Genomic DNA, 27,190 nt, shown 5'->3' with positions numbered 1-27,190 from the left:
GAACTTGTGCATTTTATTGTTTTAAAAGAAATAAAGGATTGAAGTTACTGAAACTCAATAGAATCAGCTGGGCTGTGGCTTAACCGGATTACTGAGAGTAACCTTTGAGCTGCTGGAGTATCTCTAATGTGAGAGAGCTTTGCTTTTCCTACACCCCCTTTGAAACCTTTAGGAGAAGCAAGGCTCCTGGAACAGAGTATAGACAGGGAAGAGGAAAGCTTGGCCTAGTCAAAACATTGTTTTGCCCTTTCTTCTCATCTAAACTGAGTTCATTCAGTGCATCTCTTTGACAAAGAAAGAGCCATATCCAGTAAATGCTGTTTTAATCTCCGCAGTCATTAATGTGGGGTTTTCCCCCGTTGCTTAGAGGAAATAGAAATCTTGCTCCACTTGAGATTCATGAAAATTCACTTTTAAATGTAGCCCCTTGGGAACTTGCTGTTGGAATTGGATGGATCAATTCTAAGTCCTAACTGCAGGTGGCAATATTGTAAACTACTAAGCTATGAGTACTGTTGTCTTGCTGTTGAATTCTGTTAACTAATGTTCTTATTGGAATTAAGACATTACTTATACATACAGCAAAAAATTCCTTGAAAAATAAGTGTTTAGCACCTGGGAGTTTTGGAGAAGCAGAATCTGCGGAACTTGGAGGGTTATGGCTGCATCTCAGTTGATACTTGTTGGGGTTGTTGGCATGCTGACTTTGCTCTTTAGAGTGTGGAAGTGGCATAGGTCAAGGTTCCTTTTTGCCCCATCCCTGGCAGTGTTCATGGCCAGGTTGAATGGGGCTTGGAGCAAGCTGCTCTAGTGGAAGGTGTCCCTGCCTGTGGCAGGGGATTGGAACTGGATGAGCTTTAAGGTCCCTTCCAAACCATTCTGTAACGATTCTATGATTCCCAAAGGCAGTACTGCCAACACATGGCATTCCCAGCACAATGCAACTAACAGCACTGTTAATATTCAAGCTTCCTTTTCCCATTGTCAGACTGAGTTAATTGTATCTGACATGAATTAAAGCTGTCTGGCAGCTAATAGCTAAACAGATTCATCACCTAAATCCATTTTGCATGCTGCCTGCAGCATGTGCTCCTCTGCAAATGGGGGTAAGCAGTATTTTAGGTTCATGCAGTTTTATTGCTCGTGTAAATTGTTGCCATCACTTCTGGCCCTTGGCAGTTGCATTTTGTTTAAGATGGAGCCTTCTTCTCCAGTTCAAGGATTATGGGGGCAATGCAGGGAAGCTGTCTGGTTTTGAGGATTTGGGGGAGGTTTTGTGTTACCTGTATGCTAGTGTGGCTGTAGTCTGAACTGCTCTTTAAACTGAGTGATGGGAAATAAAGAGCAATGCAGGGAAATAACTGCTCTGTCAGGTTGGAAGAGGCTGTTCCTATTGCTGGCCGGGGCAGTTCTGCCTACAGAAAGAGACTGACGTTGGCTTGTGCCACCTGAGATGCTATGGGCATGGCTTTGGGGACTGACCTGAGCAGAGCCGGTCTTGGGAAGGGCTAGAGGGCCCCGAGGTGCCTTCTTAGAATATCACTTCTGCCTATGTTCTTCCCAAGAATTGAACTACCTGACCTCCAAGGGTCTGTGTTTTGTGTTCATAGATTGAGGCTTTGCAGCAGGAATTAAGGCCCCTGTGTTTTGTGGCTGATTCCATGAGAAAAAGCGGTTTTCCTGGTTGCCATTTCATCCACGATGCATTCTGCTCAGGGCTGACAACTGTGGCTTTCTTGTAAGGAGGGTGGTTTGGGGGGTAATGGCCATTGTTTGTTAAAAGATTGCTGAGCACTGACTTAAGATCAAAACTCCTGATCGAAGACAGAGCTCTTCCAATATAAGTTTCCCTTAGGAAAGAGCAAACTGCAGAAGGAAGAGCTGGTGGTACTTCCAACAACGTAAGACCCAGCAGGGAGTAGGTGGTAGTAGCAGGACATGGCTGTGTTTTACCAGGGCTTTTATTGTGCTGGATAACTACAGTCTTGAAGGGGAAAACCCATTCCTGCACAGAGTTAACCCTGCAGACAGGAGTTTCCGCTCCTATTACAAGCAGGTAGAGCCATACATTGTGCATTAGGATATGCTCAGGGGTGTCTGTGCTACAGCTTTGCTCTGGGGTGTGAGAAGCCCCCAGAGTTCATCCCAAATTCAGAATGGGAATGTGCAACTCTGAATTGAGAGAAATAATGAGCAGAAAAGGTACCCAGTGAGGTACCTTCCCCAGGATGTGCTGACATTGAACTCCCACAAAGGGACTGTGTTAGATAATGATCCTAATAGGTGGCTCTTGCAGGCAATTTGATAGATGTGCACTATCAGGCATTGTCAGAAATAGCTCCGTATACAAAGCAAGCGTTTATCATCATGGACACCTTGCAGGTGGTCACTGATTCGGTGACATTGGAAGAAAGGAACAGATACCAATTCCCTGCTTGCTGATAGAAGGGATGATAGTTTAGAACAAATTACAACTGTCTCTAGGCAATTCTTTCATGCAGGAGTTTTGGATTTGAAGGTGCAGGACAGCACATGCAACTCCTCCAGTGGACCTGTAGAATTCCACCAGAAATCCATGTCTCCTGGGTCAGCTGAAGGCGTAAGAAGGGGGAATATTCCTTAGCCTTGCTTGAAGAGGCATCGAGCAGATTGTAAGTTCTCGCTTCTCCAAGTAAGTGAGTGAGAGAACTGCAAATTCAAAGGTGAAATGTGTATCTGGTGTTTGGGTGAGTTTGGTTGAGCAGGCTGCGTCTCCAAATGTTCCATTGCAGTGACTGCAGCCAGCAGTAAAGGTACTCTGCACACCCAGAACTCATCCATGGGGATTTGTGAGTCCATTTGAAAACAAAGATAACCCTCAGGGGTGAGAGAAATGACAAGAAGAAGGTATATTCAAAACCAGACATTATTTGCTTAATCAATAGGATGAATTGTCCTGAAAAATTGACTCTTCTACATGAGTGTCCACTCTTGAGTCGGCGAGGGCTGTCTGGGGACCAGTGAAAGTGTCAAGCTCCTAGTGTCAGGTCTGTGATAACATGATGCTATTCCCTTTGGTAAGGACTCAGCTTTGGGTGGCCTTTCTCAGTGGGGACAGGATGCTCTCTCCGCTCCTATCCCAGCCTGTGTTTCCATGTCACCTGATGGCATCTGGGGCATCACAATGGCTCTGCTCTAACTTCCATCGTCCTTCAAGCAGCTCTCAGCTGAGCAATGTGCAGTTTTTAATGAGGCAAAAAGATAATCTCCATCAGGAAGATGAGTCCATTGGAGCCGCATGGTGTTGTGCACAGGTAAGTTGGCTCTGCACTGAAGGACTGCAGGTCACAGAATCATAGAATGAACCAGGCTGGAAAAGATCTGTAAAATCATCAAGTCCAACCGTTACCCCAGGGCTGCCAAGGCCACCACTAAACCTTATCACTGAGGGCCTCATCTATATGGTTTGTGAACACTTCCAGGAATGGTGAGTCCACCCATGCAAAGAGAAGGGAATGGATGGAGCAGTGGGATTCAGCCCTGCAGTTGTCTCCTGTGGCTCACACCTCTCACCCTGTGGTTCCCTGGTGGAATCAGTGCTCTGAATGCAAAGTTACAAGGGGCACAGCCTGCCAGCACTGCTTGAGCTGCTTTAACTTTGCTTTTTCCCCTCCTTCGTGGGCTTTTTGGTGGGTGGTTTTTTGGTTGGGGTTTCTTTTGTTAACTGACACAGATTTCACATTCCATTAACCTGCTGCCATCATTTAGCAGTTGGGCACTCCATTAGGTATAATGCATTCACTGGCAGCTGTGAGTGGTGTTGGGTTGGCCAGGCTGGCATCTCGCCGCAGGGAAGATGTGCTGAGCAGTGTCCAATGATGTCCACGCTGCTTGGGACAGCCGGGCTTTGCCTATCACCATATCTGCTGCAACACGATGTTTCCTGTGGGACCTCACAGCATTCCAGCTGATCCCGGATCATGTGTCGCTGTGACGGGGATGCCAGGGAACAAATCAAACACCGTTGTTTGCTGTGGGTTTAACTGCAGATTGTGTTCCCCTGATGGATTGTGCGGCAGGACTCCAGGGGGTTGTAGAGCAAGCTGCTCTAGTGGAAGGTGTCCCTGCCTATGGCAGAGGGTTGGGACCGGATGAGCTTTAAGGTCCCTTCCACCCCAAACCAGTCTGGGCTTCTATCACCTTCCATAAGAGGTGCCCATGAGGCAGGCTGGGTCTTGTGAGGCTTTCACAGCCTCACACCTGAAACTTTTAAGCCTTTCAGGAGGCCAAAATAAGTAAATCCAATTTATTCATAGATGGTAGCGGGCTTTCTTTCACAGCTGTGCTGCAAATCAGACCGATGTTGTCCAGTGAATGTCATTTACAGCATGATAATGTGAAAAGTGATGTGGCTGGACCTCGCTGTGGAATTGCAGGCGCCGCTGCTCCGCTGTCACATCAGAGCTGGGGAAAGCATAAATGTCCTCTTAAAATACAGCAGTGGGAAGCAGAGCTTACAGGGTGCAGGCTTCAGAGCAATTTCATCCTTGGCTCTGATGAGAGCGGGGAAGAAATCCTCTATTTCTCTCAGAAATTAGTGCCCATAAACCACAGAGCTTTACCCTGCTCCTGCCCAAAGCCTTCGTACACTGAGAAATGGGATTAGACAGAGCCGCTCATTCTAACATTGCACACCAAGACCAGAATCCCAGGCCCCCCTCCCTGTCTCTCCAGGGAAAGATTTATTGCCTGCTACAATGTAATTAATCTAATTTCCCTTAATAAGGGCGAGACACTTAATAGGAAAGTCATGGCTTCAGCTCCTGTTGCTGTCCCTAAGCCTGGCTGTGCTGCAGAGCGTGGACAGGACTGTGCCCATGTGCCCAGCGCAGCCCCTCGCACCGGGGCCAGGCACTGTCTGTGCCTCCAAAGGAGCCAGGAAATATCCCCCTGGAGCCAGAAATCACATTGGAGAGGGAGAAGGGAAGGGAGTGATTCCCTCTTTCCTCCCATGGATGGATGCCCTTGGGCTCAGGCTTCAGCCTGGGAGTGCCAGTGAAGGGCATAGCCCTGGAGATGCTCACTGCGGTGCTGCAGAAGAGGGTGGAACAGGAGGCATGAGAGGATGCAGGCTCTGCTCCCAGCACCCCTGGAGCAGCAGCCCATGATGCTGGAGTTCAATGCCATGTCCTACCGGGGTCTGTCTGCTCTGCTGGTGCTGTGCAGCCCTGCAGCAACTGCCTGAGAGCGGCCTTCAAGGGAAAAAAATCAATAGTTACTGGTTATGGGTCAATCTTCCTCATAAAGTACAAACCCTGCTGAGTTGCACAGTTCAGGGCTACACACAGCAGGGAAGCCAATGTGTTTCCATACAGCAGTTGAAATTAATCCATTTGCAACCAGACACTTAATGAGATCTTGTCCATCGCCCTCCCTGAGTGATGCTGGGACCTGGCCCCAGCTGCCAAATCAAGGGGCTTGGGGAAGTGACTTGATCCTTAGTGCTGAAGCGCAAAGCCAGTGGGAAAGGACAATTTATCCTTGTCATGCATCAAGCACACAATGTCACTGGGGGGTTGAGCATTAATTGCAGCTTCTCCCAGCCAGCTTTGAGCTTGCAGAACCTGGCACCACAGGACCCTTATCACCGGGAAGAGGAGCTGGATGTAAGGGCCAGCCCGTTCCTAAGCACTGCTCATCCAGGGAGCAGGACCACAGTGGTGGAAGGGCAGGAGCACGTCCTGCAGGTGAGCAGGCACCACGAGCTGGGTTCTGTCCTTCTGCTTGTCCCTGCTTGCACCACCAGAGCCCAGCACATCGCTTGTACCTGCTGATACCCTGGTACCCGGGGCTGGCTCCCAGCGAGCAGTGACAGCAGAGCCTGTCTGCTGCTCGGTGCGTTCACTGTTACAGCAATAAAACCCAACTCAAGATGGTTTCTTTCATCTCCTTTAAGAAGCACATCTGCTCTTCTCTCTTTCCCAAACCTTCCCTTCCACAAAGCGCCTCAGTTCACCTTCATGAAGAGCACTAATTACAGAGTAATTTGGAGTGATGAGCATCTGCAAATGATACCTTCTGTGAGCAGCAAGTGGGTTTTCCCCCGTTGCTGCAGCCTGCATTAGTGATGGAGGTGGATCTCGCTCAGCTCAGGTGGTGCAAGTGAGGAGGGAAGAGCTGCCTTGGGCCACCCTGTTTGTGCTTCTCCCCACTTGGGCTCATCCACACAAACAGCAAAGGCTGGATCCAGATCAATCTGGGTTCCTCACTTGGTGCCGGGATAGAGGGGGCACTGAGTAGTGGCACCTTGAGGATCTGTGTCCCTGTCTGCTGTGTGCTGCAGTGGGAGAGGAGTATGAGGAGGGCTCTGATCTATCACCGAGGGTGACCCCGGAGCCTGGGAAGCTGCATCCTGATGGTGTTTGATTGATGGGATGTGAGGAGCTGTTGTTCTCCAGTGTCAGTCAGGCTGCCTCTGCTGACTGCAGATGAAGGCACAAGGAACTGGCCAGTAACCAGGGCCGGATGGGAAGCACAAATGCAGTCTGGAGTGTGCAGTGTGGGAGGGGAGCTCGGCCAGGGCAGTGCTGAGCGCTCGGCTCGTGCCCGCTCACAAAGGCTCCTGCTTTCCCTTTCTGTTGCTCAATTACTGCACACAAAGAGGCGATGCAGGAGATGCAGCTCCACAGGAACCTGCTGGACACAGGAACCGCCTGCCAAGGGCTGCCAGCTCCGAGCAGCGCTTGCAGATAAAGCACAGAGATGCCGGGGATTCATTCGTACGTGAATGCCCAGATAGTTCAGACAGAAGCACCCAAATAGCTCCCGCTTGAATGCTTCATCAGTGGATGCCTGAGCCCCACTAGGGAGCATCCCAGATGCTGTCTGCAGGTACCCCTTGGAAGGACACAGCACAAGACAAATCAGCATCAAGGCTCCACTTGCTCCCTATAACCAAGAGCCCATGCGAGAGAGAGCCAGCTTCCCTTTGCCTCTGGGACAGGGATAACCCTGGCAAATAACCCCTCTGGTGGGCTTTTATCTTGTTTGAGGTACAGGGTGTCTCACTGCCAATGCATTGCAGGTTCATTCTCTCATCCAACACCCAGCTCACCTCGAAAAGAGGAGGCCCAATGGCAAAGGGAGGAGGAGGGAAGTTTGCAGACCAAGTTTGATGCTAACAGCCTGAGTTGATTGCCGATTGTTCAGAGCAGGATCATGGGAGCCTGTGGCTCCTTCCACACAATAACATCTCCCTCCTCAGACACCGTCTCCATCTGGCGCTTGCCATCTGCTCCCCACAGCACTCCCAGCCTTAGCTAAGCTTTGCTGTAGGAAGCTTCTCTGAGCAGAGAGCTGGAGCCCCAGTTGCAGGCAGGAGCAGGCAGCACAACACAAGTGGGTTTGGAGGCTGGGCACTCACAGTGGTCCCTCATGCCCCAAGCACCTCTGCCCTGTACACCAGGGCCATTGCCAGGATGGGGTGGGGATCATTGACTGATCCAGGCAGGTGCTTGCAGGCTGTAAGGAAGGTCCCTGTTCAGCTTTTCCTCTCTATCTCCATCTGCTAAAGACCTGCCACTGCGCTCCTTTTCCTGTCTAACCCCTAACTCTGCATTCTGACCACCTCTGCTCTTCGCATCCATTAATGTCCCTAAAAACCACTCTGCTTTCGATGAGAAGTACAAATGCTGTTTTCAATACAGAGCCACCGCGCTGCTTTTCCTGCTTCCCAAGCTCTCCTCGAGCTAACAATATCCCCATCCTCTTTGGAGGCTGACATTATTTGCTACAGCCATAATTGCCTTTTGGCTCCCAAGATTACTGATGAGCCTTTCTCTGTGGGTATTCCATGGCACTGCCCTTCTGGCCACACGTGTGGGATCATCAGCATCGCAGGGTATTTCCTTTCCTGATGGAGTGGGTCTAATTGATTCTGGGCTCATTCCTGCCTGCAAGACTGCCTGCCCACGGTGTAAATGGGGAAGATGGGGGCCCCGCTCCTCATCCCACCTCTCCAGCTCTGGTTTGGAGCCCTGGCACCACCGTGCCCCAAGCAAGAGGGAACTGGCCCCATCCCAGCAACGCTTTACATGCAGTGAAAGGGAATCAGCCACATTAAAAGGGAGCCATAAAGCAGCTTTGGAGGCCGTGCAGGACTGCTCAATGTGTTTGTTCAGAGCTGAGCCATTTTACAGCGCCATAAACCTCCCGGCACGTGGGCTGAGCAGCGTAAATCTTGCCCTCACTCCTCTTCTGCTCGCTGGCTGATGGCAGCGAGGCAATGGGCATGGGGGCACCGCGTCCTTGGGCTGGCAGAGCCAGCCCGAAGGGATGGAGGTTTTGCAGCGTAGACAATTGCACGCTCCCAGGACACGGCAGATGCTGCAGCATCACCACCTCTGCAGCGCTGTTGGTGATGCACTTGTGAGCATCTCAGGCATGGAATGGTTTGGGTTGGGAGAGACCTTAAAGCTCCTCCAGCTCCAACCCCTGCCACGGGCAGGGACCCCTTCCACTAGAGCAGCTTGCTCCAAGCCCCTGTGTCCAACCTGGCCTTGAACACTGCCAGGGATGGGGCAGCCACAGCTTCTCTGGGCACCCTGGGCCAGTGCCTCAGCACCCTCACAGGGAAGAGCTTCTGCCTAAGAGCTCATCTCAGTCTCCCCTCGGGCAGGTTGAAGCCATTCCCATTGGCCTGTCTCTGGATTCCTTTGTGAAGAGCCACAGCAGTTGTTCCAAAGGAGCCACTGCTGCAATATTCCCGGTGGGATTTGGGGTCCCCAGCCAAGCTGAGGGCACAGAGAGGCAGCACCAGTCCTGTGTGGGGCTGTGTCCATCACTCGGGTCCAGTCTCAGGAGGGCTCACATCCCACAGTGAGCAGAGAAAGGGACCCTGCCCAGGAAAATGGCACTTTTACTTCTGCTTTTCCTCCCCATGTGTGGGAGACAGGTACCCACAGCACTCCGAGTGTTCCATCCCATCCCATGGCTCAAGCAGCAACAGTGGCTCCGTGGGAATGGGACCGGAGCCATTCAGAGGGACCCGGCTGCCAAATCACTGTTGTTGTGGGATGCACGCACAGGCAGTAATGGAGCTGCAATGAATTAAGCGCTGTTAGAAGCAAAGCGGGGATACTGCAATGAATGTGCATGTGCTGTGGGGATTAGGACACAGGTGTGATGAACACCGTCTATCGGCTGTGATGAAAAGCCCATCAGCCCAATACATATTTTCCAGAACCTATTTAACGCTGAAAGAGATTATTAAAAATGAGGAGGGGAAATTGTCTGGGATATATTTAGAGTCCCCTTGCTAGGTAAGATGAATTCCAGGAGTCAAAATACCGCCTGTGGGGTGAGAAGGATAGACGCAGGGATTGCGGAAGCTCGTGATAAGAAGACAGGGCTGAGGCAATGCTTCTGCTGGAGGAAGGAGAGCCCTTGGCTGGGTACGTGTGTGTTAAACTGATCCCAGAGCTATCACCCTTGATGGGGGACCACAGACCAGGGCTGGCCACAGACCAGGTCTCCTGCCCCAAGGTCCCATCGGTCCCCTCCTGCCTTGGTTCACTTCTTAAGGCTGTGGCTGTTTTGCCACTGTGCAGGGGGGACAGGAGCTTCTGTAAGTGCCAGGAAAGGATCCCAGGGCCCCCCTGAGGGGCAGAACAAGGTGGAAGAATGGGCTTTACCTGGAGCTGCCAAGGAAAGAGACCCCCGGAGCTGATGCTGATGGGTGGGCTCTGGTGCTGCGTCCTGGCTGTTTCATTCTGTGTCCCTCCGTATTTCACTCTCCTGCATTCAGAGGCCAAGCGCACGCTTACATCTACCCCGAGCTGCAGCGCCAGGTCGGGCCCCAGCACCACGAGCCGGATCCTGCCGTGCTCCGGACATGTGGAAATCTGAGTTTTGATCTTGACTGTTCCCTGCGTCTCTCATTTAATCTCCCTGTGCTGCTGGCGATGACAAGATCATTAGAAACCCAGTCCCTGGTGCAGAGCCCTTCTTCCCGAGCAGTGCGTAACCACGCGCATGATGCCTGCAAGACAAGAGGCTTAATTGTGTTCTGCCAGCATCCAGGGGCAAGTCGAATTTAAAGGCAGGCAGGAGGGGGGTGGGAAATGCACCTCCATTACTCATCCAGCCTGAATGAGGTTTCAGTTTTATTATAGCCCGAAATAGCTGGTGCCTGGGAGGTGCTGATTGAAGCCATTTGAAAACATGACAACATCCTCAGGACAATAGGTGTCTAATCTAATGAAGCCAGAATGCATTAGCGGAGAGCTGCGTAAAGCGAAGGAAATGCAATTAAAGCATTCCTGAGGACAGATGTCGACCTGCGCCGGGGACACCGAGATGAAGACATCGGCAGAGCTCTAATGGAAATAAATGATGTGCTTGAAACATCCCTCAAATCAATAGCGGGGCCCGAGACACCGCCGCTCCCCCCAGCCCTCACCTCACCTGCAGCGTGTCTGCGCTCCCAGGAGGGTGGTGGGAGGACAAACCCCTTCCTGAGGCTGGGAAGCAGCCGTCCTCCTCCTCAGCCTGTTGACAGAGCAGGTCCCCTTCCCTCCGCATGGAGTTTGTAGCTTCTTGTCTCTAAAGGAGCACTTAAAGCACCTCAGGCCGCTGAATTTGAATCAGCTCTTCCCTGCTTTAAAGACTAAATCGGAGGAGCACGCAGGGCAAGTGAGACATTGATGCATGGGAGCCAAGTCTCAGAGATTTCGCCATCAATAACCATGGCTCCTCGCTGTGTCTTCTGTTTCAGGCCCTCAGACCCTCCCTCACACATCTCCTTTTATTCCCAGCTCCTTGCTGACACGGGAAGTCTGACACAGTTCTCGTCGGAGCCCATACATCTCGGTGTCTTCTTCCCTCTCTTGATGCTGGTTTAAAAGGCAGCACAGAGACTCCAGTCCTGCATCACGGCACCCTCCTCCCTGTACAAGCAGCGAGTGCCAGGCCCATTTCCTCGCCTGCCCGATGGTTTTCCCATGGAGCACCAGGTGGGAATGGCTGAGCCTCCCTGGGCTTATCCGCAATCAAGGCTGTGTAAAGCTGAGAGCTGTAACCTGGGGAAAGGCATCTTCCCATTGCAGTGTGGATGCAGGGGATGGCTCAAAGCTCTACCCCAATGTACTTCCTATAAATCCTGCTTCAACTCATGCAAGTGAATCCTATTCTGCTGGGGGGGGGGGGGTCATGGAGAGCTTCTCATCCATCAATATCCCCCAGTCCTTTTCTTCAGGCTGCTCTCAACCCAGTCTCCATCAGCCTCTGTTATTCACCTGGGTGAGCTGCAGCCCCCGTCCACAAGCATAGAGGTGGTTTGTGCTTCACTTTCTCTCTCTAAAGCTCTTCTATATTGGAGCTCCATTTAGGATCTGGGCTTTCTGTTGTCCCACGCACGCATATTTAGTCTTTAGACTCTTACTGGTGTTATAAATAGTGCTGAAACCCACTCGCTTTGGTAAATTGCTGGCAAAAGCAACTCACCTCAAATCACGATTCTTTGGCAAGAATTGAAGTTGACAGTGACAAGTTTATTCCTGGAAGAAAGTTGTATTTGTGGAAGCTGGATTCATTATTGCCACATCGCATTTGGATGCAGTGTGATGCGATACCTGACACGCTGCGTTTCCCCACCAGTGGAAGCAGTGATTTATACATTGCTTTGCTCTGTGCTGTGAGACAGCTCCTCAGAGCCACCCCGCTCTTATCAGGCAAGACAATCTCCTGTTAACAACAGTTTTAACCAGGGAAACGCTTCTCCTTTTGTGGCAAGTGTTACAGTCACAGCAGAGCTTCCTTATGAAGGTGGAAAGCAGAACCTGCCCCAGCTGTAGGTACTACAGACCCTACTATGCACTTCATCATGATTAGGAAATCAAAGGTGTTGCAGAGCTGACTGCAAACAGCAGCAGCAGCACAACCAGGTACCCCGCTAACACAAGCCCTCTGGTTACCAGTGCTTTAGATGGAAAGGACTTGGGCACATCTGTGAGACAACCTCATACACACACACATATGTACACAGGCAGCATGAGGATAAAATAGCTCCTTTGGGATTCCCAGTGACGAAATAGTGGAGGGGGAATGATGCTGTTGCTGTTTCACACATGAACCACTGCAATGAACTGTCCTGGGTTCAGCAGTAGCAGTCAGTTTTATTCCTTCTTAGTAGCTGGTGCAGTGCTGTGGTTTTGACTTCCAGCCCGGGAACAACGCTGATAACACACTGATGGTTTTAGTTGGTGCTCAGAGATGTTTGCCGGTGAATATTTCATTACCCATTGGTAAAGTGGGATGTAATGAACATCCACGTGCGGCAGCAACCCCAGGCCTGGTGCGGCTGCATCTCTAACGGATGCGTTCGCTCAGCTGATGCCAATCATGAGCCCATCATGGGCTTTTCCCTCACCTAATGGAAGTTCTATTCAGTGCAATAGGCACCTCTGCATCGTTCCCCTTTCACAGCTCAGGGTATCCACAGGACCCTCAGGGGGCTGGCACTGGGGTGCTCCTCACTCAGCTCCAACACAGAGCACTGAGGACACCTCCTGAGAGGTGCCAAGGCCACATAAACCAGGATGTGCCACAGATACTTGCATCCATGCAGCACCCCCTACCCTGGGTAACCTTAGCTGCCTTTGCACTGCCTTTGCTCCATTGCCTGCTGACAGCAGACCCGTCTGCCCAGCAGCAAGAGATGACTGGAAGGCACAAGGAGCCCTTTAATTACACAATTATGAATGTCTTTGGCCTTTTTATCTTGCCAAGGCTGACAAGCGCCTTCAGCATCACACAAAGAGAAGCTGTTATCTCCCTGCGCAGTGGCTGCCTGCCTGGGCAGTGGCCACATCCGAAAGGGCACAAACAAAAGCAGAGGAACAGGGTTGAGGCAGCAGATCAGGATCAGTCCCTAAGAGACATCACAAGAGCTGGCGTTGCTGCAGGACGCAGGCAGGCACAGGGACACGCAGCTCTGCTGCCCATTGCCTGACTGGGGTAACACAGGCAGGGAAAGGCTGAGAGCTGTGGGATTTGCTTCCAGCCATGGTGCAGCCCCTGCATTTCCCAATGGATGCATTGGATGCCTTGTGCCTTGCTCTGCAGGATGCTGGGTCTCTGCAGGGCAGCTCTGCTGCCGCACGGCCGTGCCTGCAGGATGGCAGCACCTTCATGCACCAAAGCGGGCAGCACTGACTGGGAGGAGACTGCGAGGGGACCCATCCTTCCCAGCAAAGCCCTGCTGGGAGGTGGGTGCTGGGCAGGGGCAGGAGGAGCTGTGCGGTTTTGGCCATGCCCCAGCCTGTGCGGTGCTCTTCTCACACACCAAGATGCTGGGAGATTAATACAAGGAGGGAAGATGCATCCGTCCTGGTGACACTTGAACTGATGGCAGGTGATGGTGATAGATGGCTCCGGCTCTTCCTGATAATTAGCAACTGTTCATATTTAAACGCTGCTCTTCCTGCAGAGCCAGGCTCTTTTTAACATTCCCTGAGCATCCTCTCCTCCTGCCTGGCTCCATCCTGCATGGGGATGATGGGGGACACGCGCCAGCGAGGCCGAGCTGGTCTGACCCCACCACGTCACTGTCACAGGAGCAGTGGCTCGCCCTGTCCTCATCAGCCATCACAGCAGAGGAGACCACGCAGCATCGCTGCAGTAAGCGCCCAAAAGAGGAAGGGGGAAAGCGATGGATTTCATATCCGAGGCCACTAAGTGGGAGCGAGGGGCGAGAGGAGGAGACCTGGTTCTTCCTTTGCTCTCCCTGAGACACGGACCTGCCATAGGGATTGGTCAGATGCCATCACTCCTGCCTGCCCACCAGCCCTGAAGAAGGGCAATGCCTGCAGCTGGAGACCCCCACGTCCTCCACTGCAAACCCCGTTGTCTGTGCGGGGTGTCCCCAGCACCCCCCACTACAGCCATGCAAGGAGGTGTCCCCCAGCCCCCAGGAAGGTCACAGAAGAGAGGTAAAACCATCACCCATGGACCGCAGGAGGCACGAGCCCAGATAAATCGGGGCACAAAATCCATCTGCTTGGCTGTGAGTCGCAATCCACTATTCATAACCCTGCTTCAGAGCTCTCATTATTTCTTCCTAGTGCCAACAGAGCCCTGGCCAGGCTCCTAGTGAAAGCTGGCTGAATTAATTGATCGACAGAAGGCAAAGAGACTGCACCCATTTTAAGCACCCATCCAGTTCCTTTTCCCCAGCAGCTGTCACTGTTGTCAGCCTCCCAAACCGAGACCTTTGGCATCAAGCACCCTGAGGAAAAGAGAAGAAATGCAAAGTACTGAGCGTTGCATCGAATTATTTCTCAGTATTGCTGGTGCAGTGTTTGCATTTCACATGCTGGCCATACCCTGCTTCCATTTACTCAGGCAATCAGCGACACGCCTCGAGCACAGGAACTCTGCAGTGTTTTCCCTCTGCTCAGCAGCATCCCTACGCTAAACACTGCAACACGTATATTAGACTGACAATTGCGCTGGTATTGACAGCTCCATGCTGGCAGCACTTCCAAGGTTATCTGCTCCTCCGGGTGATGGCAGGGATGCCTGCCTGTGCCAAAAGCATCAGGCCAACCAATGGACATTTATGTCCACAAGACACACACTGTACTAGTTAAACAATGCTTTTCCCCCCCTAACAAAGTGTTAACAACAAGAAGCCACCATCCTGAGCTTCACTTCCACAGCAGGAGCAATCAGTTCCCATCTTAGCGCACAGACTATTCAATAAAGCAGCTCATCGTTTCACACCTTGCTGCTACTAAAACCATTCCTTACCTGACATTTAGCACCCTTGCTACAGTGGAACTTCGCATCAGAACACCTGAAAGGACCCACACAGACAAGCCAGGGCAGAATGAGTGGTTGGCTTTACTTAGGTATTTGGATATTTCATTATTGCAAACTTCAACCATAGTTCAATAAATACAAAATTAACAAAAATGTCTACAGATCTTTATCACCATTTATTTTTATCGTTATCATTACTCAAAACCAACTGTGATTCCCTGGAGATGTCCGACTAGAGCTCAAACATGAAATGCACACAGTGTCCCTTATGATATTATATTACATTTGTTTCAAGCTTAGAAAAATATATATTGCCTTCTCAACTATGTATTTACAGTATATAACACGTGGTTAATGAATATCAAAAAGCATCTGGAGATGAACCAACTTGATTCCAGTTTTGGTTTCATGCAAGGGGGGTGCTGCACGGTTCCGGTGATGCTCCAAGCCCCTGTGTCCAACCTGGCCTTGAGTACTGCCAGGGATGGGGCAGCCACAGCTTCTCTGGGCACCCTGTGCCAGCGCCTCAGCACCCTCACAGGGAAGAGCTTCTGCCTAAGAGCTCATCTCAGTTTCCCCTCGGGAAGGTTAAAGCCATTCCCCATGTCTGTTCCGCTGCCCCTCCAAAAGCCGCCAGCCTTTTGGCTGCTGACAGCGATGCTGCTGCACTGCTCTTCCAATGACGGGAACTGCATCCTGCTTTGCAATCCAAGGCACCAACAGCCAACGGGACATTGCTGGGATCAGGATTGCTTTCCAGTGCATATCCACCATGCAAGAACAGTCAATGGTCCTGGCCGCACACGTTTGCTCTGCTCCTCTGATTCACACCTGGCCTCTGCTCTGCCTGAGCATCTACAGTCATACCCTCATGTAACTGCATTTATCAGCTCCAGCAAAGCCCTCAGATTACAGAACACTCATTGCTCTCTTTCCTGCTCTGAACAAGCCCATTAACACCAATGCTGCTGGCACTGGGGGAGTGTGGTCAGCCTGCCCTGAACCCTTACTAGCACCAATGGGATGAGGGCTTCCCCACACCAAGGGGAGGAGGAAGGAGCCTTGTGTCATCTCAGAGGCTGGATGGCCAAAGAGACCAAACCCATTCTGAGGCATCTCCCTCGGTCAAGCAGCTTCGAAACAGTGCTGCTAATTAATTGAATTATAAGGCATTGAATGCTTCCCCAAAGAGAGGTGCTGGGAGGCTGCAAGTTAATTCTAAAATCATGACAACAATCTACAGCTTAATCTGCTCATTTTATTATCTCCAGTGTTGATGAGGAGCTCAATTAAAAGTGTTTATTGCTACAAGCTAGGCTAGAAAGCAGACTCCCATCATGTGCTTTTCCTTTTCTTTCTTGAAGGAGAGGCCAGCGAAGCAAACACCTCTTGTTTCTGCTGAGTGAGAGCACGGCCCCATCCACAGACCCAGCTTCCTGAAACACCACATCCCAGGCTCCCAGCAGAATAAGTCAGAGAAGTAATTAAACACTGAATGCCTTTTGGGAGCAGCCAGAGAGACACAGGCAAAGAAATTACACCTTCAGGTCTGATTGTGCTGGGGAATGGAGGGAGCCTAATACAGTGGGGGAAACGCTAAAGGAATGATTGAAAGATGGTCTCGGTTTTACTTGCACTATTCTAGCACTGTACAACCACACAGGGGGGTTGGAACTGGATGATCTTGAGGTCCTTTCCAGCCCAAACTGCTCCATGATTCTATACAAGCAAATGGCCTGGGAAGCTGCTGGGCTGCCAGCCCCATGCATCGCTCAGCTCCCCTGGGAGAGCAGGGACCCCTGCCTGCATGGCCACAGCAGCTTCCCGAGGGACTCAGAGCCATGAGTCTGGATAAGTCCATTTCCCAGACCCTGAGCACTCCATCACCTTGTCACAGAGCCCTGGGCTTCCCTGCACCCTCCTGAAAGCAGCTGCATGGAGCTCCCATGGCACGAGCCTACCCAGCAGTGACCTCCCAGCACGGCTCCCTGCATCCCAGCACAGGATGGAAATCCCAATGGACAGGACCAGAGCAGGGAAATGGGGGTGAGGATCCAGAATCAAGTTGGTTCAACTCGCTGCCTAGAGAACTGTAATAGACTTCCTCTATCGATAAAATGTAAACATAAAGAGCATACAAATTGCACTTGATCCTTGGGATCTGGCATCTCTACCAAATGAAGGTTTCGGTTCACCGTTATTACTCTTCTGGGTGTGGAACAGCGGGATGGAGAGCGACCAACCAGACCGGGCAAGGGCCAAACCTAAAGACAAGTTGTGTCTGCTGTAAAACCAACCAAGTGACACTGGGGAGCGTTGCTTAAAGTGCAGAGGGGGAAGGAAGGAGAGAGCTTGTTCACCGCTGCCACCAGTGCCCATGGTCACGCTGCTCTGCTTGACCAGCAGGGAACCAAGACGCCTGTGCCAACAGTTAAAGCCTTTCTCTCAACCATTATTCAGCTCCTCATCCTCTCAGGGCAGGCTAATTGGAGGATCCGACTCCAACAGATTTCCAGCCGCTCTGTGAGCATCTCCCACAGCATCCATTCCCTTTGTAAACCTTTGCCTTTCATCATCAATAATTCACTTGCAATACTTACAGATGGCAATAAAAGGCCTACAAAACTCCGTACAAGGCTGCAAAGACTCATTTAATTAACTAACTTCAAGGAAACTTGTATTATTAAGTAGATGCTATTTATGTCTTCTGTCAGGGATGAGGCCTGCAGCAGTGGGAACTGCCAGCGTGCAAGGCAGGCAGTGCTGCGCTCCCGCTGCAACAAATAAAGTGCTGATGTGCCCTGGTTTGCCTGGGTTGCACAGCAGGATTCCAGGGATCCCACGGGTGCAAGGGTCAGTTCTGCCCAGCTGGGGTGCGTGGTCCCTCCAGCAAACAGTGGGACACCCAGAGAATGGGGTGCAACCCACCATGGGTGCTGTGGGGAGGGCTGGCACTGCAGCCCTCGGCCATGGACCTCTGCCCAGCCATTAACGTGAGGTTGGAAAACATGCCCTGGCACAGCAGAGCCAGGCATTCCCTGCTCCCGGCCAGGCAGGGGGCAACTGGAGGAGGAAGGGAAGAGCACTCACCACGGCTAAGGTATCCCTTCCAGTGGCCAGGGGTACACTGCAGTGAGGACATGGGCAGCATCCCCCCCTAAAGCACAGCCTTGCCTGACCTCAAACCAGTTCCTGGCTTTCCATCCCATTTCTGGCTGAACTGGGATGCTCCTGCTGCTGCTGTGGGTTGAATTAGTGCTGTTCACGACACAGCAGGCACGCTGCCTGCTGCTGCTCTGGTCTGTGAGCTCCCACCCCCCTGCTGGGCTCCAGGGGCACTGGGACCTGCACAAAAGGCTGACAGCATCAGCAGGGCAGCCCAAGGGCTCCACTGCTTCACCTCTCTTGGTTCTGGCTCCCTTCATCAAAGCTTTTCATTTCTCCCCCTGAAACTGTCTCGTCAAGAGAGCCTCAGAAACATTCAGCACCATTTGCTCTGCACGTTAGTGGAGAGAGGTTTGGTTTTGTTCACCAGCCGTGGCATCAAGACACAGGGAAGTAACTCAGAGCAGAAGGGAGGTGGCTGGGAAAGCGTTGCCTTCAGCATAGCAGATGGGGGAAAGTCACCTTCCAGAAGTTGGGCGCTGGGTGGGAGCTGTGCTCCGGTCTCTAAAAATAACAGCAATAAAAAGCTCCTTGTGGGGTTGCCTGAAAGTGTCAGCTTGTATAAAAATACCCATGGATCTCGCCAGTAGGATGCTAGCTACGAAAGCGCTGTCAGCTCTGGATTAAGACAGCGCACAAGCGTCCAGCCACCCCGTTAACCCAACCACCACGTGAAATGGCATCATCAGTTTGACTCATCACACACGGCAGCGCTAGGGAGAGCCACATCCACCGAGGCACGCATCCCGGGAATCCTTGGCTTCCTGACGCCCTGCGCTCTTGCCCCGCTGGTTTGGCAGCAGCTCAGTGATCCCTGCATCCCACCTCTGGTCCGGAGTGCGGCCGGGCGCTGCCTGCCCCCGGGTCAGTGCTCTGCACGGCTGCAGGGCTCCGCTTCACACCTGCACGCCTCGGCCATGCATCTGGATCACCTGCGCCCGCAGGGTCTGGATCCCGCTCAGGATGGTGCTCTGGTGCTCCGCCAGCGTGATGCCCAGGCTGAGGATGTCCCTGCCGCCGTGGAAAACAAGCCTCAGCTCTGAAATGCTCCGGCACCAACAGCTCCCACGCAAGGGCAGTGCAGGTTTCAGACCTGCCACGGTGAGAAAGCCCCAACCTGTTGTCCCAGGGATGCAGGGATAACACAAGCCTGCAGCACACCCTGCATGAGATAGCTCCCAACCCTGCCACCCCGTGCTGTCCACATAACCCAGAATCAGTAATCTGCATTAGATTCAACTCTGCTTTCAGGAAGGGAAAGGCACCAGCAACTGAGATGCACAACACATGCAGCCAGCCCCTACCAGTGAGCTCTTAGAGACAGGTTTTGGAAGACCTGTCCGCTTGTTTAGTGATGCCCCACTAAGTGCAAAGCAGAGCTCACGCTCACTGCACCCAGTGACACAAGGTAATAGCCAGGTTATAGCCACTTACTGGGCTGTCATCCTGGCCACCGACTCCAGGTAGCAGTAGCCCGCAGCAGTGAAGTTGTCTTTGTACCTGCCCATTTCTATCGCTTCCAGCCACTCGCCTACGGAGCTGAAAGATGGGAAGGCTGAGAAGGTTCGCTCGGTGAGGGGGATGGAGGTGCTGTGGGACCTGCCAACACAACGGGGCGGTGAGGATGGAGGACATGGCGCGCCTGAGGTGGCACCCGGCAGGCAAAGGAGGAGGCAGCAAAGCAAGAGGATGCTCACCTGGTGCACGTGGAGCTGGGGCACTTTGGGGGCTCCGGGCTCTGCACCAGCTTGCTGAGGATGTTGTGGATGTGCGAGAACTTGGGTCTCTGGCTGCGGTCCTTCTGCCAGCAGTCGAGCATGAGCTGGTGCAGGGGGGGCTGGCAGTTCACTGGGGCGGGCAGGCGGAACCCGTCCTCCACAGCCTTCATCACCTGCAGTGCACAAGGGAGCAGGAGGTGAGGAGATGGGACCAGAGCAAAGGCAACCCCCTGGGGCACCCATACCGCACGTCAGAGCAGCGGCAGCTCCTCCACACCCCATGGAGCCACCTGCACACCATCAGCAATGGCAACGCCATCATCTACCCCGCAGGCACTCACGTCCTGGTTGGACATGTCCCAGTAGGGTCTCTCGCCATAGGACATGACCTCCCACATGACGATGCCGAAGCTCCACACGTCGCTGGCCGGACTGAAGTGGTGATACTGGATGGCTTCGGGGGCTGACCACAGCACCAGGCTCTTCCCACGCTGCGTGGGGAGAAGGGGAGAAGTGATGAGCAGGATGTAGCTCGTCCACAGGCAGCTCTTCATCACGCCCTGCCCAGCATCACAGGGCAGGCACCGAGCAGCCCATGAGCCATGTGAAGGTTTAGTACTACCAGAAAACCTTAGCCTTGATTCATTTGAAAACAGCCATGCCACTGTATGCAAGTCCTAAAACATTAATGGGAGAGGAGAACGTCTCTGGGAAGAGCTGATGGCATTTTACACCTTAATATTTAATGAAACCAGCTTCAGTGCCGTGCAAACACAGTCCCTCCACCCTGGTTTGGTCTCCTGTGGTTTGCCATCCCTGTCTCGCTGTCTGCAGAGCCCTCTGGTTGCACTACTGGAAGCAGGTCACAGACCACAGCCAATTGTCATTAACAGCAGGGAGACCTGGACCCAAAGGCACAGCCCCGCTGCACCGCGGTGGGCGAAGCCAGGGCTCCTGCTGAGCTCTCCATCACCCTCGCTCAGCTCCATACCCAGCACACTTGGGCTGCTGCCTCCTTGGTGCTGCCCAGTGCTCCCTGCAAGCAATGAGTGCTCATTTGATTGAGGAACTGATGCTCTTTCGTATATGAATGCCTGGTTAAGGCAAGGCGCTAACAGCCCCAGGTGGTACCAACTGAAATACATCTGCTTGCTCTGCAGTTCCAAACACATTGACGCATCCTCAAAAGAGCAGGGATGGAGAGCTGGCTCCAGCGAGGGGCTGCATGTGGGGGGGGGTCCATGGGGTCCATGCCCAAGGGCTCACAGTCACTCAGGAGCTGCAGTGCCGGGCACAAGTGTGAATCAAGCAGGACTCGGACCCTTAATTGAAAGCCATGAATTTCATTCCAAGTGATGAAAGAGACGGGAGGGACCCTGAGGCTGCCAGGGCTGCCTCCAGCCACCCCGTGCCTCTGCCCGTTCCCGCAGACGTGCAGCAGGGCTGTGGGCAGAGGATGGGAAGAGCAGAGCTGGGCAGATCCATGCAGTTCCTGGCTAAGTGCATTTGTTTTCTAGCTGAGAAAGAAGCTGTTTAGATGCAGAGCCAGCGTCCATACACGAGGAAGGAAACAGGAGCCTAGGAAAAACAGCGGTTCTGGGGTGGAATTGCTGTATGTTTTATTAACTCCACCAGTGGAAGCTGGCTGGCTTTGGATTTGATCCTTACTCAGCATTCAGAGCTGGCTGCAAAGCCCTCTGTCCTCTGCCCAAGCACCCCTGGCCGTAGCCATGTACCACAGCCAGGGAGATCCACCTCTGCAGCTGTTCTGAGAGCGTTCTGCCTTCAGGGAACGTCGCCGCCCGAGCCTGGAAAGGCAGCTTACCATCGTGGAGAAGATGGTCTCCATCTTATCCTCCTGGGGCCGCCTGAAACCAGTTATTTTGCAAGCCAGGCTGCTGTTCACGAGGACCTTGTGGGCAGCCAGCTTTTTATGGATGTAACCCATCTCTGCCAGGTACTTCATGCCAGCGGCAATGCCCTGCAGCATGCAAACCAGCTGGGTGGCCGTGAACTGCCCCTCGTGTTTCTGTAGGATGAGAGGAGGAAAAGCCAAAGGTGAGCAATGCCCACATCGAGAGGCCTCCCCAGCAGAGCCTGGGAGGGTGACAGGCCCAGCTCCCACCAGCTCCACAGCACTCACCCTGAGGAAAGAGTCCAGCACCCCATTCCCCATGTACTCCATCACTATCATCATGGTGCTCCCTGCATGGACAGACAAGGAGCACGGCGTGAGTCCTGCCCATGGCTTAGGCAGTGCTGACGCTGTGGGTGTTAGAAACCCGGGTGCTAACGTCCAGCACGGTCAGCCTGGGCTGCCTGGCTATTAAGGAACACAAGGACTTCATCTTAGGATAGTTTTCAATGAGCAGTAGGTCCGAGGTTTTCCTGTCTCTCCCAGCTGGGATCCCATGAGATGCTCCTTTTACCAGGACACTAAACCCCATCACGAAGGAGGACAGCACAACCCATTAAAAGCAAAAGCAACCTGCTCAGCCCACGGCTCAGAGCAGAAACACTTCCTTACCTAATAAAAAGGCCAGTTAAAATCAGCACAGCTGCTCACGTTTCTTTGGATTTACATGGATATCCATTTAACTACAGCATCCGCAGAGCCGTCCAGCGCGTACGAGAGCCGGGAGCAGAGTCATCTGTTTTACTGACAGACCCTCACTTCAATTTGCTTTTATTAAGAGTGCACAGTTTTGCTCCTCAGCCAGTCCCACTCCTTGGATGTATTAATCTAGCTACGAGCCTTTTATTCATCAGCAGAACGCTAAACCAGCGAATACAGGAGGAAAAACCCCTCATCTCTGGGGCCAACGGTATTGCGCCCGCTCACCCCTCCAAAATGACAGCTTGAGCACAGCAGCCCGCGTCAGGCAGCCCGCATCCCCCCTCACCTCTGGTGATGACCCCCTCCAGGCGGATGACGTTGGAGTGATCGAACTGGCCCATGGTGCACGCCTCTGCCAGGAAGGAACGCTGCTGCTTCTCCGAGCACCCTGCCCGCAGCGTCTGGATGGCCACCGGCAGCTCCCGCTTGCTGGGCAGCTTCAGGCACCCCCGGCAGACCTCTCCAAACTCCCCTGCGCAGCACAGAGATGGGTTAACAGCATCCCTGGTCCCACGTCCCCGGCTGCCAGCCCGCGCCTGCCCCTGCGGTCGCATTCCCACCACTCCATCAGGGGCTGTCACACTTCCCTCGGCCGGTTCCGGACCATGAAAGAAGGAGCAACCTCCTCCTTTGCTTCACAGCTTCCTCTCTCGGTAGCACTGTGTAAGGGTGATGTTTTACTGAGCATTATAAAGACAGCTTATACATATACCTGCCACGAAGCAAAGGGCAGCAGTCCTCCTCTTGGAAGCCAGCTCCCTTTAGGGAATATTTCCCCTTCTTTGGAAGCACAAAATGCATTCCTGTAGCACAAGTGATGTGTCCTGCTGTGTAGACCAGCAAGACTTCCCCATCGTTCATCAGAGGATTTGCCAATCCTTAAACTCAAACAGCCGGAGCCCTGCGTGGCTGCAGGTTTCCCCCACAGAGCCTGTTTTAACATCTTCCCCCACCTTTGCTGAACACACAACCCTTCACACAAGTTTAGCATCAGCATGTGATACTAAAAACCTGGGATAACGCAATGCAGCTTCTTCTTCCTCTTCCTACACCTCTAAGCCATTCTCTCCACCTCTGCTCAAGTGCACATTGTGGTTTACCCTGTGAAAAGGGGATTAACCCCCAGCCACTGAGCTCATGCTCCCTGGACCTGGCCTATTCTGCTTCCTGGCTCAGCACACATGAAGGGAACGGAGCATTGCAGGGCAAGGAGGGTCCCTGTGGTCTTGGAAGAGAGACTTCATACAAGGGCCTGCAGGGACAGGCCAAGGGGAATGGTTTTAACCTGCCAGAGGGGAGACTGAGATGAGCTCTTAGGCAGAAGCTCTTCCTTGTGAGGGTGCTGAGGCGCTGGCCCAGGGTGCCCAGCGAAGCTGTGGCTGCCCCATCCCTGGCAGTGTTCAAGGCCAGGTTGAACACAGGGGCTTGGAGCAAGCTGCTCCAGTGGAAGGGGTCCCTGCCCGTGGCAGGGGTTGGAGCTGGAGGAGCTTTAAGGTCCCTTCAACACAAACCAGTCTGGGATGCTGTGATGATTCTATGAGGCAGAACATCCCACTCTGCACAGCCACGCACTTGACAACTGGAGCTATTCATAACTTAACCAAACTCATAACATAAAAGGCGAATATTGGCTTTATAACAAAACGTGTGCAGCTAAGAAAAGCTTTTCTGATTTAAAAGCCAGGTACTTTTCAGGTCAGACGCGAGACAAATGCACTCCCAAATTCCTTCCATGGAAATGCCTTCCTGGCCAATTTTCCTCCTTGATCTTTCAAACACCAATTCGCTTCTCAAAGGGATGTGGGATTCCTCTCAGCTGCTCCGCTCAGCAGCCACAGAGACAACCTCCTCTTCTCCTCAGTGTCCTCCTCCCTCCAACCCTGTCCTTCAGGCTGGCGGGCAAAGCCCTTCCCTCTTTTCTTCCTCCACCTCCTCTTCTGCAGCTGAATTTGTCTTTAGGAGAAGAACCAGCAAAGGATGCTCACGTTTCCCATGTCCTGGCTCACACGAGCGAGGAAGGCTCCAGGGCCCACCGAGGGGATGTTAATTCGCTTTTAAGTTTCAGGCAGCAAAGTTGATGAAAATCAATAAATCATTAGGTTCACGTATTTATACATGGTTTTCACGCTGCTGTCAAAGTGCCCAGATGCAGATAATTGCTGATGCTTTCTGCTCCAAACTCCCTGCCTCTGCTTAGTGCCTCGGAAAAACAAAGAGGAATGCAAACTCAAGCTCCTGAACACCACACTCCCACCTCCCTGCTGCAAGCATCTATGAGAGCAAAGTCCATGGTGTCAGAGGATGAGGAGATGCCCCGGGAGATGCAGCAAGGAACTTGCCTGTCCCAATGATCCTCTCAATTTTAATACTAGCGTTATCCAGCTCTTTGGCAAAGAGGTGCACGGCCTGCATGGGGTCTTCACAAGTGTCAGGGTCAATGTACGTCCTCCTGGTCGGTATTTTAACTGCAGGGAAGGCAGAAAGGTGCATGAGAAGGGCTCAGCCTGTTCCCCCACGTTATCCATCTTTAACCAGGTTATTGCCATCTCTTTATAAGTAAAGTAAAAGGCTCAGATTTCAGGTTGCTAGGAAATTTCTCGTGGGATTAAATGAAACTCATTGCTCCATTGCCACAACCCCTGAGTCAAAGGAGAGCAGCTCCTTCACCCTAGCGCAGCTCTCTCCCTGCCGGAGTCACTCACGCTAATCCTCAGGTATCCAAATCATCTCCATCCCCAAGACCTCTAGGAGAAATAATTATAACCACAAACAAGCATGTTCCAGGACCCCTCCATTAGCAGCACGGGCAGCAAAACGCCTCCCACAGGCATCTACCATCTGCTGCAGGGGCAGCGGTCCTGCACCAGGAGCACATCCAGGACAAGAGTGTGGATCGAGGCTGACCTGGTTACAGGAGCACTTGCAAAGGGACAGCACAAGGGGAATGGCTTGAACCTGCAAGAAGGGAGACTGAGATGAGCTCTTAGGCCGAAGCTCTTCCCTGTGAGGGTGCTGAGGCACTGGCACAGGGTGCCCAGAGAAGCTGTGGCTGCCCCATCCCTGGCAGTGTTCAAGGCCAGGGATCCTGGACACAGGAGCTTGGAGCAAGCTGCTCCAGTGGAAGGGGTCCCTGCCCGTGGCAGGGGTTGGAGCTGGATGAGGTTTAAGGTCCCTTTCAACCCATAGCAGTCTGGGATGCTATGAAGCAGCCAAGCTGAATCCAAGCAGCATGCAGGCTCTGCTGCATCTGAAATGCTTCGGGGAGCACAAGAGCATGTGTACGCTTCATGGGCATATGCCAGGAATCAAATAAACTCATCAATCCTGATATCTGAATTTCCTTTGACAGCTGCTGTCTGTCTAATTACTGATGCTCAATAATCAAGAGTAGCCCCAGAAAGCAGAAGCTGTGCTCTCATGCAGCCGTTCGTGGGAAGCTGACAGAATGATTCACACACCCCATGGAAAGCTGAAGCATCCCCATTTCCTTCGGCACAGCAGTGACCTGTGTGCGGGAAGGACGGACCCTGGCTGAGGAAGCTGCCAAGCCTGCTGTCCCCAGGGAGCCTCACTGTGCTGAGCCCCTGCTCTGGGATGATGCAGGATGACAACGCTTCAAAAGGGAGGACTCAGGGCTGCTTTGTTGGAAGCTGGGTTATTAATAGCAATAAACACAGGGATGCCCACGCAGTCATACCAGCCATGGTGGCCAGGCTTCACTTACAATGGAAGTACAGCTCCTCGTCCCCATCCTGGCTGGCTTTGCTGTATCCACACTGTCTGCAATGAGAATGAAGATGCACGCTGTTATCTGGGCAGCAGCCTCTCGCTGGCTATAAGAGCCTCAAGTCACAGTGCTCAGGAACAGAGTCCAACCCCAGCAGGCTCAACCCAGCTCCCATGCTTAGAGCCAGCACTGCCCCAGGCTCCCAAGAGCCCTGCTGCAGGGGAACCTGGCTTTGGTCCTCTTTGGTCCATGCCCCAGCCCCGCTCACCTCCTCCAGACCATGGTGCCGATCACCATGGACACCAGCACCGTCATCCCCGCGATGGCCACCACCACGATGATGAGGACAGGGTTCTGCTCGCTGGAGGCCACTGACACTGCAGTAGGGAAGCAGAGGTGGTCAGCAATGCACCCCAGGAGGGCAATGGGGCAGCCCCGGCTGCTCCTCCCAGTGCCGACTGCATCCTCCAACAAGGATGGGACAACCCTTCCTTAGCACCAAGATGCTTTTCCCCATCCTCACAATTCCCATTCTGGTTCAGTTTTACTGCACTTGAGCTGATGCAGTGAGATCGACGTGCAGGGCACAGATGGAGCAGCCCCAGCACTGCCACACCAGGCTCCTGGTCCTGTTAATCAGCACTGAGGAAAGGTTCCAGTTTATCAGAGGGACGTATTAAAATGTATAGCTCACAAATAGTTTTCCTTCATCACATTAATCCCTTCCCTTCCTGCTTTTGCAAACAGGGGTATTAGAAAGCTACATTCTATATAAAAATTTTATTGGTTTCAATTCATTCTGCAAATGTCTTCTGTGTGGCAAATGGATGCAATTTAAAGCCCTGTTAAACACAATCTGTGAGAGTCGTACTGAGCCAGCCATCTCAGGGCTTTCATTTCTAGCCAGGGTGGGTTATTAAGCTGAAGCCCAACCATCTCTCCAAGCCCTCTTTCAAATCAGTGAAATAAGATGCTTCTGGACTATAGTTATGAATGGAAACTGTGAAAAGGAAAAGCCCCAGCAAATAACACTGATGCTGGCTGACCTGATGCAGCCAAGCAGCTAATAAGCCAAGTGCCTCATGAGCCAGGATGGCAGTGGGGGTAAAGCAGTCATCTCCTATGTGGGGCATGCATCCAAGGGCAGCTGCATCTCCAAGCTGG

General features: G+C 52.6%; 1 protein-coding gene across 1 annotated transcript in view; it reads right to left on the bottom strand.

The window, feature by feature from the left end:
- Positions 1–18,860: 18,860 nt before the first annotated feature.
- Positions 18,861–27,190, bottom strand: part of EPHA10 (EPH receptor A10) — a gene marked incomplete at both ends in the record, with an annotated part of 34,088 nt that continues 25,758 nt past the window's right edge. The window contains 10 exons of the mRNA XM_080632400.1: positions 18,861–18,975; positions 19,399–19,563; positions 19,662–19,855; positions 20,024–20,173; positions 21,508–21,711; positions 21,826–21,887; positions 22,586–22,771; positions 24,639–24,764; positions 26,024–26,079; positions 26,295–26,403. Coding sequence (XP_080488526.1) covers positions 18,861–18,975; positions 19,399–19,563; positions 19,662–19,855; positions 20,024–20,173; positions 21,508–21,711; positions 21,826–21,887; positions 22,586–22,771; positions 24,639–24,764; positions 26,024–26,079; positions 26,295–26,403 — 1,367 coding nt within the window. The remainder of the gene's footprint in view (positions 18,976–19,398; positions 19,564–19,661; positions 19,856–20,023; positions 20,174–21,507; positions 21,712–21,825; positions 21,888–22,585; positions 22,772–24,638; positions 24,765–26,023; positions 26,080–26,294; positions 26,404–27,190) is intronic.

This window comes from Psittacula echo (genome assembly GCF_963264785.1).
Source record: "Psittacula echo genome assembly, chromosome: 21".
NCBI lineage: Eukaryota > Metazoa > Chordata > Aves > Psittaciformes > Psittacidae > Psittacula > Psittacula echo.
The sequence above is the reverse complement of the archived record's forward strand: the minus strand, read 5'-3'. Positions and strand labels throughout refer to the sequence as shown.